Here is an 18432-nt window from a genome sequence, read left to right as displayed (position 1 = left end):
AGTTGAAGCACTAAAGGAAGTGAAGGTGTGTGCAGTTAGTGTGTAAGTCTAAGTTATGAAAGTAGTTGAAGTGTCAGTTGAGATTTCTGGTGAAGGCAGAAGAGCTCAGAGTGTGCACACTGGGAGCACTGTGTGCACTTGTAGTGTGAGTATGTGACGGCAATTTAAGGTTTAAGTGAAGTGTAAGCAGTTGAGGTGCACATGCACTGCAGGCAGTTGAAGTGTCAGTTGATATGAACACACTGCCATCAGTGAAAATGTTAGTTGAAATGTAAAAGCTGTTGAAGTGGAATTACTGAAAGCATGTGAACTTTAAGTTCTACAAGAAACTGATTCTATGTTTGTATATAAGTGCTGAGGAGCTGAAAGCAGTTAAACTGTCAGTCGGAGTATACAGGATGAAAGTGGCTCCAATACTCGCTGACATCTACCACTGACAGCAGTTAAAACATCAGATGAGGTGTAATTATAAATACTGTGTAAATACTGTAGGAAGTTGGAGTGTTATTGTAAGCAATGGAGTTGTTGATAAAAGCAGTAGAAGCGTAAGAAATGAAATTATGTGATCTGTCATTTGATGAATAAGAGATGAAAGTTAAAATGCCAGTTGAACAATTAAAGCAATTAAAGTTCCGGTCGAGGTGCATGAGAACATTAAAGCGTGTGCTTGGAAATGGTTGAAAAAGTTGAAATTTCAGTTGAAAGTAGTCGAACCGTCTGTGCAGCGATAAAAGCAGCTGTGAGTGAAAGTGAAAAGTCAGTTGCAGGGATAGCGATGAGAGCAGTGGAAAGATGTGAAGACTGAAAGCAAGTGAAGTGTGTGCAACATAAGCACTAATGTGACAGGTGGTATCAGTTTAAAAGCAGAGTCTGAAATAGTTTGAATAAAGTTACAGTATAACAGAACAGGTTTAAATGATGAAAAGGCTGCATGTTAAACGGTGATAATAGAGGCGAGTAGAACCAAGTAGAGTGACACCAGAGTGGAGAGAGGAGTATGAGGTATGAATTTTTGTAATCTGTTTTAAAGACTTGTTTGGAATAAACTCAAGTATAAACACTCACAGCAGTTAGTCATGATTCAGTCATCGATACAGACAGATCCAGAGACACACCCTGAGAGGAGGCGGGAGGAGGGAAGGAAGGAAGGATGGAAGGAAAGGAAGAAGAAGTAAAAGAGGGAAATAGCGGGAAAAACCAAAGACAAGAGAAAGAGAAAGAGAAAGAAGGATGCTATATGAGTGAAAAAGAGAGATGAAGGAGTTTGGGGATGAAGGGAAGGAGAGAGAGGAGGTAAAAGAAAGCATGAAGGAAAAGGATGGAAGTAAAGAAGTGAAGAGAATAGAGGAGAAGGTGAGGTAAAAAGGTAAAACAGAACAAGGATACATAAAGAGGAGAGGAAAGGAAGGGAGAAGGAGCCACGAAAAGACAGAAGAAAAAGAAAGGTTAAGAGGAAGTAGGGAAAGGGAAAAGATAAGGAAAAGGAAAGATGTTGAGATGAAAAAACAGGAGTGTGAGAGGAAAAGGAGACGGTGAACATTTTTAAGAGACAGAAGAGAATTGACTGATGGAGGGAGGGAAGGGGATACAGAGGAAGGAGGAGTGATGGACGGGGCAACGAAAAGGTCAAATAAAAAGAAGAACCCCACCCAAACAGAGAGGAGGGGAATAAAACGAAAGGAGAACAGAGGAGGAGAAAAAATGAGGTAGATGAAGAGGGAGGAGAGGAGAGGAGGAGAGAGGCAGACCCACCCTGAATGACAGAGGAGGGGATTTCTGCTTAAGCTAAATGACAAACAGAGCCAGAGTCAGAACTAATCTGGTTCAGTTTTCCTCCACACTCACCTCCAAAGACTGAAACTGTTCAAACACAACTGTTACTCCTCAGAGAATAAAACTCATTAATCAATAATTTTATTGTTAACATTCAATGCGGGAAGTAAATCTCTGTTTATGTAGCACGTTTCAAAAGAAGGATTACAGAGTGCTTCACAAGCTGCAAATGAAAACATACAACAACAAAAGCATATGACTACATGAAGACAAGAAACGAATGTTGAGAGAATAAAAAACAGGTCCTGAGATTAGATTTTAAACCACGGGACCAAGGCAACAAAAGCTCAGTCACCACAGGTCTTGAACTCTCAGCGTGGCACAACCAGAAGCCCATGTCCTGCTGCCTCCCTGTTCTCTCTCCATCAACTCTGTGTCTTTGTGGTCGTAACAACTTGAATCGTACAAATGTGTGTAACAGATGACTCCTCGATTCCACCAACAAAAAGAAGGTTTCACAAACTGATTAATCAGGTAGACGGGACAGTTACCACCTGGTGGTGTAGCTCAGTGACCTGAGGAGACATTAGGACATTTAGTCTTGACATGTCTGTTGTTGTTGTTGTTCTCTGTGTTGTGAATATTTATCAGGCTCAACCCTGAATGACTTGACTCATCTGCTTCCTCACTAAAACTGTGTGGTTGTAAAGGAGTCTGTAATTAAAACTAGTGGTTCTGAACCTTTCAGCTCGTGTGGGAGAAAAGATGGATAGATCAGAAACCATTAATTCAAAGTAACACGGGAATTCTAACTTTAGATTAATACTGCGTTCCACTGTCTTTTTTTGTCATTAATAAGTTTGTTTTTTGTGTCTTTTCCTATAGAATCAGAACAGTTGCAGATGTTCTCATCTTCAAAGCTATTTGGCCCTTAGAAACTATTTCTTTGGCTCCTGAAGGTGAGTTTTCACTTTTCTAATTTATTTGCTGATGATCTAACTTTTACCTAGTGTCAATATCAAGTTACAGTAATTATTGTATTATTTGCATCCCTAGACAATGATTGAGGAATTATAAAGAGGGAATTATGCCTGGAGACTTGGAAGCTGAAAACTGTTTAGTCTTTCACATGAAAATATATGAAAAATATCAGAAAAAGAGAAATGAATGAATATTAAAAGTCACTGTTTCACAATCCAACCCAAACGATTCTCCAGAGAAGAGAGAGGAGGTTCCTGCAGGATCCTGATCCGTTCAGAACCACAGATTCATCTGATGGCCCAACACTGTGGCTCTGTATACAGTTCCTGTACTGCCCCCTGCTGGTGGCTCCACAGTATCACACAGCTGCAGCCTACAAATGATCACAAAGTGAACCTAGTAACATAATGATGGTCTCCTGTTGGAGCTCACACTGCTGCATGTTGTAAAATATTATAAATAGTAGTCTTTAACTTTAGCGTTTGATTGTGGACATTCATTGGTGACGTTGGGATCAGTATGTGCAGAACTGCAAAGGTTTGAGTCACTCCAAGATGTTTAGATCCTTGATCGGTGTCTGATTGACTCTTGTTCAGTTTTTCTTGTGTGGTATGGAGCTCCACAGAGGTTTATTATGATCTTTACTTCTGGTCAGAAAGTGTTTATTTTTAAAAAGGCCCCTGATAGTTAGTGGCTGTGCAGGTGACCTCTTGTTTATTTTCTATTACTTCTATTCACAACATTCTTAGCAGCTTTCAGTGCTTTTGTAGTTTCTATTGGAATCCCTGCTTTTTAGACTTTGGTTCCTTTGCTCCTGCTCTTACCTTCATTGATAAATTTCAGCTTCCCTGTTTGCAGACCCTCCAGAGGAAACTGTAATACCATTTCCCAGCATAGTACTGTTCCATCTCTTAAAGAAATGTTTCCCCCCTTGTTCATATGAAGATTTCAGCTCCACAGAAAAAAATAACAAATACAATCAGGATAGAAGGAAATATTTGAAAATTATTATTTTTCCCCAGTCTTCACTATGAAGACAACAATTACACACTGACACAAAGCAAATAAGAATATGACAAATGAAAACACCTCAACTTTTCTAATAAATAAAAATATATTTTACCTTCAATTTAAATTAGAGCAACAGTCAGCAGAGAACATTCGAGTCGAGTTCTTGGCTCACTGGTCCTGAATGCCTTCATCACAACACAGAACATAACCGTCTCTAAAGACAGTGGTCAGTCTATTTAGGAATGATTGTTGGAAACAGGTTTTGAAATATGAACCTAAAACTCCAGCTGTGATTTCCAAATGTCCTGGTGTCTGACAATAAAATATGCCTGTTGGTCTGAGTTCCCTGAAAACTGACGTGCTATGAAAATGTCTTTTCACACATCAGCAAATAAAGTGACGAGAAAAACAGCGAGACGGGAAACGTGTCGGCCGTAACTCCAGTGCTGAAAAATCAACTGTTTCAGATCAGTGGCTGAATCAAGATATTTAACCAGGATGCTGAGTGTCAGGTGTTATCGCTGAAGACTTGTCCCAGGATGGAGAGCCGAGCACTGAACGGCTGCACGGGACAGGACAGCAGGGGGGGCGTCTTCTTCTCGCCTGGTTTCAGAGCAATGCTTTCGGGGGCAGGGCCTTCCGTCTCCTTGGTGGGCTGTTTTGATTGGCGGTCGTGCTGCGACAGGTTGATCAGGATGTCTCGGAGCTCCCGTCGGTCCTGAGTGTGGCGGCTGCAGCAGTACAACGCCGCCGGGTCGAGAGGGTGGGCCTCCGTGTTGAAAATGAACCCCCCCGCACCTAAAACACACTGCCCCCCCTCACCGCCCTCTTCCCAAGACCCATCTCCCTCTGTCCCGCCGCCATGCAGGAAGTGGGTGGGGTCAAAGAGCAGGTACAGGTACTTGATGGTTTCAGCGAGGAAGAAGGACTCCATCCTGTTGTCCAGCTGGTGATCTCGCAGGTCTTTAACCTGCAGGAGGAGACACGTCTGATTTAATTGCAGTCAGTCTAATGAAGGCGCTCAGTGTGCACCTACACCTCCGAACACTAGGGGGAGACATACATAAAGAAACTAACTCAAGAAGACTAATTATAATCAGGTACAGGTGTTGCTGCTGCTGGGCTGAACCTGGAGCCTGGGACTGTGCCGGTGCTCGTGTTCACAGTGGAACATTTTGGATCATCTGAAAATAACGTGGATCGAAAGACTTTGATGCAAAGACATTTGGTGAGTTATGAAACAGATACGAGTTCTTCTTTAATGAGCACACAATGTGAGGCTACCGAGTGAGTGCCAGCTCCTCAGTGCAGCAAAGAGTCGTTAGCTTTACTAATGTTTCCTGTATTTCTTCTAAGATTTTTTCTATGTTATGTTTTTATTGATAGGAAAAAAATAACAGCAGGACAAAAGTGAAAAAAAGAAATAAGTTAAAACACAGCAGTTTAGAAATCATCCAACAGCAACTCAAGTAGGAGAATGTGATGCTGATAAAATCTTATCTAGGCTGATAAATCAGCAGCTTATTGCAGATATACTGGGTAACTTTAAATAAACAAAATGTTCAACTTGAGCTGTTTGATAAGACAAATGCAGACCAGAGCTTTGTCACCTCCTGACAGACAGACAGACAGACTTACACTGGCGTATCCACAGGGCGTCTTGGCGATTCTCTCGATGGACTCCAGAGCATCGAGGCCCAGCTGGAGGTAGGTGTGGTCACCTGTGGCTCTGAACAGGTACATGGCGCTTTCTATCAACTCTGGAACAGATGATTCATAAACAAAGGCTGAGTTCACAGCAGTTCATCAGACAGCCAGGGAGCAACTTGATGAATGGATTAGGTAGTCAGTTCATTAATCTGCACATGGCAAACTATTCCTTACTTTCAAAATAAAAGCCCCAAGTTTTTTCTACTCATTTGCTGGATAACTTTGATTTTATTTCACACTGCCAATCTTGATTGATTTTATCAGCCAGTAGGAATTTGGTTAAATTGTTTGGTTCATTAGTTGTAGTTATTGTTATTTTTCAATGAAAGATGTCAGTCACATGTGAAAAATAATAATCACATCTTAATATTTATAGATACACATTATTTAATGAGAACATGATTTACAAGTCAACCAATCTACTGCATTTCCTGAAATAAAAACTAGTAGCAAATTAAAAAGCACTTTGTTGTTCTGGTTTGTTCTTCTGATGTATTATTGTCCCATTTCAGTCACTGTGGGTCAATGCGTGTTAATGTATCAGCCATGTGTAGTTTGTAGTAACATAGAATTGTCAGTAGATGGCAGTACGTATCTAATGCATTTAAGTTGTTGCCTTCTGCTGCTGAGATTTTCTTATTTGAGGAAATACAGTAATTACTGAAAGAAATCTACGACTGATAACCGACTGATGCAGCACAACGCTACAGTATGTTTAATAAAGACTATTCTGAAATGTAATGAGCTGGGTGGTCAGTTAGTGGACTGACCTGGTCTCAGTGGGTATCCCTCTCTCTTGTCCACAGTGTATCCCTGGGGGATGCTGTAAAACTCAGGCAGACCTCCAAACTGTCTCCATACTGAATAATAGTTCTGGAAGGTTCTCACGGCGCTGTCCAGGTTCCCCAACAAAGACTGACACACAGAGGACACCAGTACTTAAGACTACGAATCCAGTTCCTCAGTGATTGTGAGTGTTTATGTTTCTCAGCAGGATCACACCGATATTTTTTAACCTGGGTGTTATTTCAGGTTTTCGGGAGCACATGATTGATCAAAATTGTCAATTGAATTATGTTTCAGCAGCTGTACACTTGATCAATATTGCACTGATTACTGATTTCTATCTCTATTGACCATTTACTACCAATAAGGCCCAGGTTCAAAAATACCACAACTATCTTTTAAGTTAGGAAAAGACTGTACATTCAGTTCTGTGTATGTACCTGCAGGCCGGGCCAGAAAGCCTCCAGAGACTGGAAAACAGGCATGGAGACGGTTCCTTTATGCATGTGCACCCAAAGGTACCAGTCATCAAAACGAGTGTAGTTCTGAATGGCTCGATCGTACTCTGGGAAAAGGCATCACATTGACATAAGTTGGATTTTCACAGTTCCTGATTATAGGTGTGGTTGCCATGCTCAACGACGCCCTGTGGGAGGAGGAGGATGTTGCGAGCATTACCCAGGAACATGTTGAGCAGCTCCTCGTCCTGCAGCATGATGGCTCCTTTCACCAGATACTCAAAGTAAGAGTCGACTCCTGCGCCAATGCCGGCATCCTGAGCCACCCACTTCTTGGACACAATGTCAATGTGGTTCCCCACCTGGACAGAAAGACAGACAGGTGAGGGACAGACCAGTTCTGTTTTAGATTTCTTGTTAGCTATGGATTTTCTGCTATGTTACCTCCCTCTTTAAACACAGCTGGTTCACACCTTACAAAACTAATAGCTAAAACTATAATTATGACTGCAGATGAGGTGAAAGGTCGGGAGGGTAAAGACCTGGAGATCTGTGGAGCTCTGACACGATCAATACGAGACACTGAAGGTTTTTGTGTTGTTTCACTGGTCAGCAGCTAAAATGTGTCGAGGAGGAGATCTTAAATCATCTTATCTCCTCCTCACTCTGCAAGAAGCTCTTAGGTATGTCAATTTTACTAGACTTTGTAAGACTATCAAGCACTTCCTGTTTCATAAATGGATAGATCCTGCGGTCAGTGGCAGTCCAACAAGTCAAATTAGATTTTGTGTCTCATTAGATGCAGAATGTTAGTCCCCTCAACCAAAGTATGCATGTTTTTAAAGAGGACTGGGTATCTAAAGTGTCTATCAACTGTGAAATAAAAGAACCAAGTCGGTCTTTTGTGGGCTGCTTCAGTCAGAAAACACAGGATCCAACAAATCAAACATCATACAATAAATGCAGAAAGGAATCATACCACCACCCCCGTCTGATTATCTCGACCCACTGCTTGAGAACTACCTTGCAAGAGCAACACCTGCTAGCATTATGTCGAAGCTAAGAGCTAAGCACAAGAATTGCATCACTACGTTGGCTGCCACCCTCAGAGGACAGAAGAGCTGGGTGGATAAAGTTTATTTCTGATGGCGACTTTGGCAAAAAGCTGCACCAGGACCAGCAACAAGACCTTTCCTACGCCGACATCGAGACCAACTGTCTGGGAAATGTAAGTATTTAAAAATTCGTTATGATACTCTCTGTGTTTATTTGGCATTTAGCTAACTTGACAGTGGCGTTTTTTATGTGATGGTGCAGCTGTAATGTGTTTTAAGAGAGAAAAGGAGTTGATTAAATGTTGTAGAGTGGGAGACCAGGGGTAAAGTCAGAACATTTTAAGATATTTTCATGCTTGCCGAACTAAAGACAGACAGACAGACAGACAGGTGGGTTAGATACCAGTCCAATGTCAGATCTGGTCTTCCACAGGGCCCTCAGAGCTCGGCGGGCCACGTTCTCGAACGTCGCATCTCCAGTCAGCCGACTCAGTGTGGCAAACTCCAAGATGAAGGTTCCCACGCCAGCAGTGCAGGTGACGGGCGTCTCGGTGGGACTGACGCCGTGCAGCAGGTTCACGGTGCCGTACGGCATGCCGGTGGGAGTCTGAAACGCTGGAACCATTTATACACATCAACATCTGAGCAACTACAGAGCTCATCGTGGGATCTGAAGGTGAGTTACTGCTGGTGCTCTTCATTAATCCATTAATCGTTTAAACTTCAAAATGTTGGAACATTGTGAAAACAAGCACATCAGAATTTACCAAAGCTCAAAGTGACTTTTATGTCCACAAACCAAAGTGAATTTACAATGACCTATCACTATCACTCTCAAATAGCAGTATACAGGTTTGGCTGTCTGTGGTTTCTCCTGCTGTGGTGTCAGGAGAATATCATGAATATACAGACGTCTATTTACAGCACCTTGCATTTATTTTGTTGTTGTTTGAACTTCTTCATATGAAAACTGGACATGTACACACTGCAGCCTGTGTGTGTGTGTGTTTATACCAGGTAGCAGTTTCCTGGCGGCGTCCTCTGCCATCCTCAGCAGCGGTCCTGAACAGGGCCAACCGGACTCCAGCTCCATCCCGGCTCTCCCTGCCAACAGGTGGGCTGACAGCAGACCACCCACCACTACACACACACACACACACACACACACACAGATATTTCCACAGTTTGAGCATAAATATCAAATTCCAGTCAGAATCCAAAATCCCATCCCCCCCTCCTCTGTACCTCTGATGTTGGTTTCAAACACTGATGCATTGACGTCAATGTCGAAGTCCACAGTGTCTTGGAGCAGTGACGCCACACGCTCAAACTCTGTACGGTTTCCCAGAACCTTCAAAGACACATCTCTTTTAATTTCATATTATTACCACAACCACCTCTGTTCCTCTGCCAATAACCAGGTGTGATCACGGATGTGTTTTAAAGGGCTCGTAAAATGAGTCAGGAATCAAAATTTTTATTCATGTTTTCAGATGTTTTCAAAAATCTTTCTCAGATCTTACCAGCAGAGTGTCGAGAGCATCAATCAGAGTGAGTGAGAAACTGTGGAGAAAAACTGGGATTTAGCCCAAACTACATAGAATGTACAGTCAAACAAGTCAAGAGCAAATAAAGCTTAAAAGATATAATGAAAAGATAAATAACAGTGCTGAGTCGTCAAACACGCGCTCTGAAATGTAAAGGATCTGATGTCGGTTTGCATTCATCTTGTAATTTACTGCCCTCTTGTGGCTGCAGTAGGTTACTGCCTCAGCTTGGTTGACTTTGGCCTGTTCATCTACTTTCACCTCAGCATTTTTTTTAGATGTTTGCACACATGCATTGTGGATTTTCATATGGCTTATTAAACCCAAGAAACACTGGGTTTCTGAGTGATAAAGTAATATTTCACCATCAAAACAAAATGGACAACGTGCTGAAAAAGTGTCAGAAAATTCGGAAAGTACGGTTAGCAAGCTGATGCGAAAAAAGGGATGATGAAGAATAACGTCTCTGCTGATTACAACTGGTAGAAGGACGTCCATGAAATCTCACAATAAAAGAATAACACAGTACTTTATTTTGAAATGTACGGCTTTTGCTTCTTGGATGTCACCTCACCTCCCCCAGGTGTCTTGTCCGTCACAGGTGAGCGGGCGGAGTTCGTCGTAGGGGAAGGCGTTGTCGAGGTAACTGTTGTAGGCGTGGTAGAACATGGACTTGATGCGCTGTCTGAAACATGAAGCAGGTCACAGAGTGAACAGTCATCAGTTCTCACCTTTAACACGGTTCCTAATGTGAGATGAGCTCATGGCAACAGATAATATCCAAACTCCATGAGTTTTACTGTCAACAAAGTGCTGTCCCATCGTCAGGGCCAACTCTCACGTGTTGCCCACCACAGCTGTAAATGACCACTGTTTCCAGTGTTGGATCTAAAGTGTTACCCGCTGAGAACAGCCTTGTTTGAGCCTGAAGGCAATGCATTGTTGACAAAGTCATAAAAATACCAATTCATCCATTAATCATCTGAACTTTTTCTCAGAACCTTTAATACCTTTTTTTACAGGGGCTGTAAGAAATGATTCTTTTCATTGTGGATGAATCTGTCAGTTGCTGTAATGAATGTCAGACATTATTTCTGCAGCGTTCATCAAACTACATTTAAAGCCTGTGTCTGAAGTATTTATTAAATACATGAACTTATTGATATTTATTTTCAAATATTTCCCCGCTGAACATATTGATGAATTTATTTCACTTGTTGTTAAACGTCTCCACTTGACACAATAATATATTTTTTTAAACTTTCAAAACCAGCTAAGAGCCTGAATTCAGTGTTAGACCTGCAGATATGTGGTCTTCCGCCACTGCTGCTTCAGAAACAGCCCGGGTGTTTCAGTGTGTCTGTACCTGATCCCAGACATCTCCTCCTCCGTGAACTGACGAGCCGCCGCATCGTTCAGCAGCCAAACCAACAGCGCCACACACCCGGGAGCGCGCATGGAGAGACCCCGGAGAGAGACAGAAGAGAATAAAGCTCCGATGAATGAGTGAAATACAGGAGCTCGGATGACTTCCTGACGTTGTTGTGCAGCTGTCAGGAAACGGGAAGTGAACGATGTGCGCATGCGTCACTCGTAGCGCTGACGACTGTTTTTTTCTTGAGCTTTATTGATAATGGACGAAAGGAACAAAGCCGCGTACTGTTGACAAACTATACAGATATACAGTGTACACATCCTGCTCCCTTCAGCGCTGCTTTATTCCTTCGTGGCATGTATTCATCAAGCAGCTCTTTGTGGTTTATAGTGTCCATCCTAGAGCCTAGGGATAGTATGTAGTGCACAGTCACATACAGAAGGTACTCTGACATTTAGTCTTGGTAACTGGTCAGCCAATGGTACCCAGTCTTGGAGCGTGGGGATGATGATGGTATCTCCCTCCAACCTGTGGTCTTGGTTCCCCCTTGCTGTAGCATGTTTGTTGTATCCCATCAATCTCTAGTTGTGCGGATACTGGAACCCTGAGCTAGAAGTTGTTGCTCTGTCAGTGTAGATGTTGGGGTTTGAAACATCCATATATCCCATAACCTTAGTGTATAGCCCCTCTCACTTTAAAGAAGCACTCCAACAGTTCCCTGTTTTCTGTTCAGTCCATGAATGCCTTGGTACTGTAGCCCATTTCTCATCAGGTTCACCTGAAATTACATTTTAGGATTTGAACAGGAATATTTTCCAGGCTGTGGTTTGGGGATGCATTCATGAGAAAGACCAGGTTTGAACAAAATCTGAGACGGTGCTGCAACAACCTGATTTAACATAGAATGACCCATAATAATAAAACTATTTAGTAACAGCAGCTGAGGGCTTTCCTTGCTCTTTGTCCAACCTTGAGACAGGTTGTAACAGGAGGTATGGTAGCTAAACATATACACCACTGGACATCAGTACATTTGTTTTGGAGCTCTGTCAGTGGCATCAAGTGATGACTGAGGTGTGCAATTCACAGCAATGAAACATGGTGTTTGACAGAATCTTTGTTGTGCATTAAAGATATTTTTGATTACAGCAGGTTAGGTGCCTTTACAGACCAGCCTCCCTGGTGCCCAAAGCTAAGTTTCTCGTTTCACTCAGGTGGCCTGTGTGTGTGGTTTCACTGATGTCTCCACTTATTAGTTTAACGAGACTGCATCAATCAAAGCTGACTGATCTTTCCAGTTTTCTCTGTGAAGAAGGTAGACACAGGGACATTAGATATTTAGATGTAAATGCAGTGTCTGATGGTTGCGTCGTCTGGTGTCCCGCCAGCAACCTGATGGGTGACAGCTGCGAACGCCCAATCAACGCTGTTGCAGGTTTAATCAGTCATGAATTTCTAGTTGGTAGAGTGCAAAACTTTGAACACACATTTAACAAGGTTTTGACCTAAAAATACAGTGGCTTTAATGGTTTTATCCATGACCTGACAGGTCAGTACAGTATCAGCTATCATACAAATCAGTCAGTATGAAACTTAACAGCCAGATATGCAAATAAGTGTTTCCATAAACAACTTTGCATGAAGCTGATGAAAGTGTTGATAACAGTCATTTCAACAGCTCCTCAGTCACAGACTGAAGGAGACAAAGGTGGAATATACAACAATGGAAAAGGTTCTTCTGATCATCACAGCTGCAGCAGGCAAGTGTTTTTATATTCTCTATAATTTCCTATACATTTTTCTGTAATTGATGTAAAATGTCAAATAATACAATAATGATAATTTGCACTAGTAAGTTATTTTATGTTTATGACGTCCATATTAGAAGAGCTTTAACCACCAAAACAATGGCACAGCTGAATACACTGAAATGTCATTTTTATTATTATTTTAACAAATGAAAGCTATATTATATATTTTAGCCCAAATCTGATCAATATCCATGTCTGTCACTACAGGGCTGTGTGCTGTCTCATCACTCCCTGCTCATCAGTACCATTTGGTTTATGAATTAATGAACATGACTGAAGCTCAGAGCTACTGCAGAGAAAACTACACAGACCTGGCCACTATAGACAACATGGAGGACGTGAACCTCTTGAACTCCATGGCAGATTTAAACAGAATGGTCTACCCATATTCCCATGTGAGTTCATCTTTGTTGAATAATAATAATAACGTATTATTATATAATACGTTATTATTATTATATAATACACTACATTTATCTGAGAGATTTAGTTACTAGTTACTTTCACTGAAGTAGGATTTTATAGAGTATTTCTCCATTGTTGTGTTGGTACTGTTACTTCAGGAAAGGATCTGAATACTTCTTCCATCACTGTACTTACATTATGTGAACTGTCCTGCACTCACACAGTGTGACTGAAGGTTCAGTCCCTCACACTGACTGTATCAGGTCATTGTCATCAGGCTCTAATAAACAATATGGTGCAAATGTTCCACTTTCTTAGTGAATATAACCACTGGGTTGGTTTTTATGTGGGACAACAGCAGAAAGTAAAACATGTGAGACATGAGTGTACATATTACTAAACTGGATAACAGAATGTCATTGGTAGAATGGAGGAGTAGTAAGACCACAGTGTAGAAATACTCAGTATCAGAAGACAAACTACCCTGAACACAAAATGGTGTTAGATTATTAAATATCTGATTATTATTGTTGATGCATTGACATGTAAGCAGCTAAATCATCTGGTAAAGATGGAGACACGTTTAACTACTTTATAAACTGTTGGGTAATTTAATCTTTTGAAAAAACATATTTTATTTGTTAATAATTTCTACTGTCTCTAAAATCTGAACCTGCAAAGTAACTATCAACTACAGCTGTCAGATAAACACAGCAGAGTAAATACAATATTTCTCTGAAATGTAGTTAAACACATTAGAATAAAATGTACAGTACCTCATAACTACTGTACTTGAGTAAATGCTCTTAGTTATAGCTTAGTTACTGGTAGAATTACAACTGGTAGTGTTTAAAATAACACAGCACACAATAAATAAAATGAAAACATGACAATGACAAGTTGATTTTAAAATTACAATTAGAATAAATTCAGTGATGAACACAAATTTGACAAATCAAACAAAATGGAAACATGTTGATCAAATCAGGTAACACATGTTCATCACACAGTACATTGATCAGAGCATCAGAATCTTTGAGGTCAAACCTGAAACTCTGTTGAAAACTGAACCAAAGCAATTATAAGATACTGTAAAGAAGTGTTGGAGGATCAGAGCCCCTGTTTACACCTGGGATTAAAATGTGATCTGTATCCAGACACCTTATCCAGATCAGAAAACACACATGTTAATGCGAGTTGTAAATGTGTTGGGATCCGATCTGTCTGACCACTGCTGGCTCACAGTGTGTTAGGATCTTAGGTCAGTGTAAAGGTAAAGTGTACAAATGTAACGTGCTGTATGTACACAATGTCTTCCTGTTCCCGCTCTGACCTCTGACCTCTGAGCACTCCTCACATCAGAAGCTTCCTGAACTGATGAAAATGTAATCATGTGATTTCAGTGGATGATGAGAACACATTAAAATCATCAGGTGTAAATGTAAAGACAAGATCACAGCATTTATTGTCTGGAAACAGATCACATTTTAATAACAGGTGTAAATGGAGTGAGACTGAGCAGCATCAAGAGTGTAAATAGAAATTATTTTGTCAACTTTTGCCTTGAGCAACTTTACAGAGGTCAAATACTTTATATCACATTTGAGACTAAAGAAAACGTGTTGTTTCCAGTTAGCCTGGATAGGTCTGTACGACGATGTGAACAGCTGGAGGTGGTCGCTGTCAGACAGAAGTTTCTACACACAGGAGGAGGCTGAGTTCAGGAACTGGGCCTCTGGAGAACCAGACAATGAATATGGCAGCGCATACTGCACACTGCTCGTCAGTAACGGACAGTGGAATGATGTACCTTGTGATGTTCTCAATACAGCAGTCTGCATGGATGTCAGAGGTGAGGATTTTAACTGGTGAAATTACACCATACAACACAGCAGTTTAGTTTCTTTATCTCTCCCACTTTCTGCTTCTCTTTGTCTCTGTGTTTTCCTTATTTGGGCTCACAGTTCAATCAATCAATCAGACTTTATTTGTACAGCACCTTTTTCTAGGTTGGTCCAATTCAAAGTACTTTACAGATGAGCAACAAGCTGACAGTCCAGATGGAAACACTAACACTATACTACACACTACTAATGCTTATGGTTATGTTACTGCTGCTCAGCTCTTCACTATGATCTGTTTTCAGGGTCAAATGTCACATTTGTCTTCATCAACAAAACAATGACATGGACTGAAGCTCAGAGCTACTGCAGAGCAAACCACACAGACCTGGCCAGTGTGAGAAACATGGAGGAAAACCAGAAGGTAACAGAGCTGCTACCTTCAGGACAAGATGTCTGGATCGGCCTTTTCAGAGACTCCTGGAAGTGGTCGGATGGAAGTAACTCCTCATTTAGGTACTGGAATGAGGAAACAGGTGAACCTAATAACAACTTAGGGAAGGAGGCTTGTGTGGCAGCAGACTTCAGCAGCTCTGGAAAATGGGAGGACTGGCCTTGTAATTGGAGGAGAGCATTTATCTGCTACAGTCGTAAGTCATGACTCAGTCAGCCTTTAGATGTAGATTTAAGTTTCCTTTACCTACAGATATAGTGGAACATGCTCACAATGACAATGCTAACATGCTGATGTTTAGTTGGTATAATGTTCACTGTATTAAATGTTGCTGAAGTGTTGGTTTCACTGATGCGAAGAGTGCAAAGTCCAATAAGATAGTAACAGTGGAGGTTCATACTAACCTCAATGACACTTGTTAGAACATCATCATTATCCAACTAGAAACTGTAACTGATGAAGCCTGTTTGTTTTTCACAGTTTTGCCTGTCTCAAAGAAAGTGGTGAGAGTGAGGCTCATGAAGAAAAGCTCCTCTCTGGATCTGAATGACCCTGCTGTGATGGAAGACATCTTGAGGCAGGTAAATAATGTTTGACCTTTGTATTATTTGTGTATATACTATATTCTCTTGATGGGTTTTCAATTTTGGAAACAACATGAGTAGATAAATACGAACACGATATCTCAGTAACATCTTGAGGGAATGTCTTCACATAAACATTCACTTTGACTCAAAGATGAATTGATTAGATTTTGATTGTGAAATGTCAAAAGTCGAGGTCAATGTGATCTGACACTGTTGAATTGAGCTACTACTATACTGAAAGCCAATTCCACAGACCTCAGTCATGTGGTCATTAAAAATTATTCTCAGTCTGATGTCTAGGAGAGTGATTTGTGTCGGGTAACATCCAGATGAACGTCAGGACCCAAGGTTTTTGTGGCTGATTGGTGTAAGGCAGTTAAACTGTAACTGAACAAAAGTGTTTGGTGAAGAATTTTCTGTGTGATATTCAACAAAGTAAATGTTTTTGTGTCTCAGCTCAAACAGAAGCTGAAGGACAAGGGAGTGGACGGAGACGTCAAACTGAGCTGGAGGAAGCAGTCGGATGGAAAGGTCTTCCACAAGGAAAAGGAGACTGAGAAGAAAACCACTAAGAAAAGAGATGAACTTTAATATTTATTGTCAGTTTCCATCAAATATTTTCTTTCTCTTCATCCTGTAAAAGAATAATGTTTTGTCAAAACATATTTTGCTGTTTTCTTTCTATAATCAATGTGATTATCTCGAATTATACAGATAATTATCATATGTCCTATTTCTATGACATCACCTTGTTAGGAATTTAAACTGTAAGAATCATCATATTATTATGATTGCATAGGTGAGCAGTGCTTTGAGCTAAATGCTAATATCAACATGCTTGCAATGGAAATGCTAAAATACAGCTTAGAATTGAATTAATAATAATCAGTAATATAACACTGCAAGACCATGATCTGTTCTGCAGAATGAGTCATGTTATTTTTGATGCTTAAATACATTTTTACTTAAGTAAATGCAAAATGTTTATTTCATGCGCTGTATAGATATTCATCCTGGAAGCAGCATATATAATACATTCAGAAAGTATTCAGACCCCTTCACTTTTTCCACATTTTATAATGTTGCAGCCCATGCTAAAATCTCTGGATCATCTTTGGGGTGTTTCTACACCTTGATTGGAGACCATTTATGTCAAATTGAACTAATAGTACATGTGACAAACCGGGGTGATTCTACATTGTGATTGGGCAGTGGTGCGCAGCTTAGTGAAGAGTCAAAAAGAATGAATTGTAATAACTCTGGTGATCCTCTGACTTTTCAGTGCAGCTTTATGCAATATTGCCATCTAGCTACTTATCTGTTTTAACCTGTATTTGACAGTGACGGTCTAGAGCTGGCAGAAGATGGGGGAGGAGATGTGGCATGTGATAACGACCCTCAGATTGAACTAGTGATTACAGTCCCAGCATCACCTCAAAACTCTGGTTTTGATTTGTAAAGGCACACACTTGTCTATATAAAGCGAGGACAGTGCTTATCAAAGCAGGTCAGAGGAAGCACCTGCAGAGCTCAGAGACAGGACTGTGTTGAGGCACAGATCTGGGGAAGGTTACAAAAACCTTTCTGCTGCATTGAAGGTTCCCAAGAGCACATTGGCCTTTTTGTTAAATGAAGGAAGTTTGAAACAACCTAGACTTTTCCAAGATCTGGCTGCCTGGCCAACCAGAGACAGTCCAGATAACAGAGGTGACTGAGAACTTGATGGTCACTCAAGCTGAGCTCCAGGGATTGTGTGTAGAGATGGGAGAAACCTTCAGAAGGACAACCATTCAGTTCAATCTTGGTTTCATCAGACCAGAGAATCTTGTTTCTCACAGCCTAAGGGACCTTTAGGTGCTGTTTTGCAAACTCCACATGGGTTTTTATATGTCTTTTACGAAGGAGAGTCCTCCATCTGACCATCCTGCCTTTAAGCCCAGATCAGTGGAGTATTGCAGTGATGTATTGTCCTTCTAGAAGATTCTCCCATCTCCCCACAGGATGTCTGGAGCTCAGCCAGAGTGACCAGTGGTTTCTTGATCACGTCTGTTACCGAGGCCTTTCACTCTTGATTGATCTGTTTGGTCTAAAGAGGGTCCAGGTAGATATATAATGTGTGTGTGTGTGTGTGTGTGTGTAAATACATATACAGTACCATTCAAAGGTTTAGACACCTTCTCATTCAATGGTTTTTCTTTATTTTTGCTATTTTCTGCATTGTGGATTAATATTGAGGACATCAGAACTATGAAGGAACATATATGGAATGTTGTCATAAGTGTTAGACAAAGCAGAATAGGTTTTATTTTTGAGATTCTTCAAAGTAGCCACCTTTTACTTTGATGACAGCTTTGCACACTTCAGCTTCATGAGGTAGTCACCTGGAATGGCCTTGAAGGAGTTCCCAGAGGTGCTAAGCACTGACTGGTGCTGTCCATGAAAGAAACATAAAAGCATATGTAAGCTATTTCCACATATGTTTTCATGTTCCTATTCACCATCCCATGTACCATTTTGGTCCTATGAAAATGACTGAATGACATATCTTCATGTCCACTACTGGTAGAAACCTCTAATATTGGCACAAAAATAACTAACGTTGTATTTGAGGGAAAAATTGATGATGATTGTTTGATGT

At 40.9% G+C, this 18432-nt stretch overlaps 2 protein-coding genes across 2 annotated transcripts; one reads left to right on the top strand and one right to left on the bottom strand.

The window, feature by feature from the left end:
• Window positions 1–1892: 1892 nt before the first annotated feature.
• LOC108876357 (ER degradation-enhancing alpha-mannosidase-like protein 2) lies at window positions 1893–10901 on the bottom strand. Its single transcript, XM_018665815.2, has 11 exons — window positions 10688–10901; window positions 9896–10006; window positions 9298–9337; window positions 9020–9125; window positions 8789–8914; window positions 8178–8389; window positions 6940–7081; window positions 6702–6826; window positions 6246–6390; window positions 5404–5525; window positions 1893–4735 (listed from the first exon to the last, which is right to left on the bottom strand). The coding sequence occupies exons 1-11, from the start codon at window positions 10777–10779 to the stop codon at window positions 4274–4276; spliced, it is 1683 nt and encodes a 560-aa protein (XP_018521331.2). The 5' UTR covers window positions 10780–10901; the 3' UTR covers window positions 1893–4273.
• A 1875-nt stretch (window positions 10902–12776) lies between these two features.
• On the top strand, window positions 12777–16735 carry LOC108876353 (macrophage mannose receptor 1-like). Its single transcript, XM_018665813.2, has 5 exons — window positions 12777–12902; window positions 14545–14764; window positions 15059–15403; window positions 15688–15788; window positions 16251–16735. The coding sequence occupies exons 1-5, from the start codon at window positions 12777–12779 to the stop codon at window positions 16383–16385; spliced, it is 927 nt and encodes a 308-aa protein (XP_018521329.2). The 3' UTR covers window positions 16386–16735.
• The last annotated feature ends 1697 nt before the right edge of the window (window positions 16736–18432 follow it).

The sequence above is a fragment of the Lates calcarifer genome, linkage group LG6 (assembly GCF_001640805.2).
Source record: "Lates calcarifer isolate ASB-BC8 linkage group LG6, TLL_Latcal_v3, whole genome shotgun sequence".
Classification (NCBI taxonomy): domain Eukaryota; kingdom Metazoa; phylum Chordata; class Actinopteri; family Centropomidae; genus Lates; species Lates calcarifer.
The sequence above is the reverse complement of the archived record's forward strand: the minus strand, read 5'-3'. Positions and strand labels throughout refer to the sequence as shown.

Excerpts from the sequence above, each read along its gene's own strand:
- LOC108876357 (XM_018665815.2), bottom strand. The coding sequence starts at position 10,779 with ATGCGCGCTCCCGGGTGTGTGGCGCTGTTGGTTTGGCTGCTGAACGAT. Across the intron at positions 8,390-8,788 it reads CGCCAGGAAACTGCTACCTG|CGTTTCAGACTCCCACCGGC; the intron begins GTATAAACACAC and ends AAATGGTTCCAG. Across the intron at positions 4,736-5,403 it reads CGCCCTGTGGATACGCCAGT|GTTAAAGACCTGCGAGATCA; the intron begins GTAAGTCTGTCT and ends CTCCTCCTGCAG.
- LOC108876353 (XM_018665813.2), top strand. The coding sequence starts at position 12,777 with ATGACTGAAGCTCAGAGCTACTGCAGAGAAAACTACACAGACCTGGCC. Across the intron at positions 14,765-15,058 it reads AGTCTGCATGGATGTCAGAG|GGTCAAATGTCACATTTGTC; the intron begins GTGAGGATTTTA and ends ATCTGTTTTCAG. Across the intron at positions 15,404-15,687 it reads AGCATTTATCTGCTACAGTC|TTTTGCCTGTCTCAAAGAAA; the intron begins GTAAGTCATGAC and ends TGTTTTTCACAG.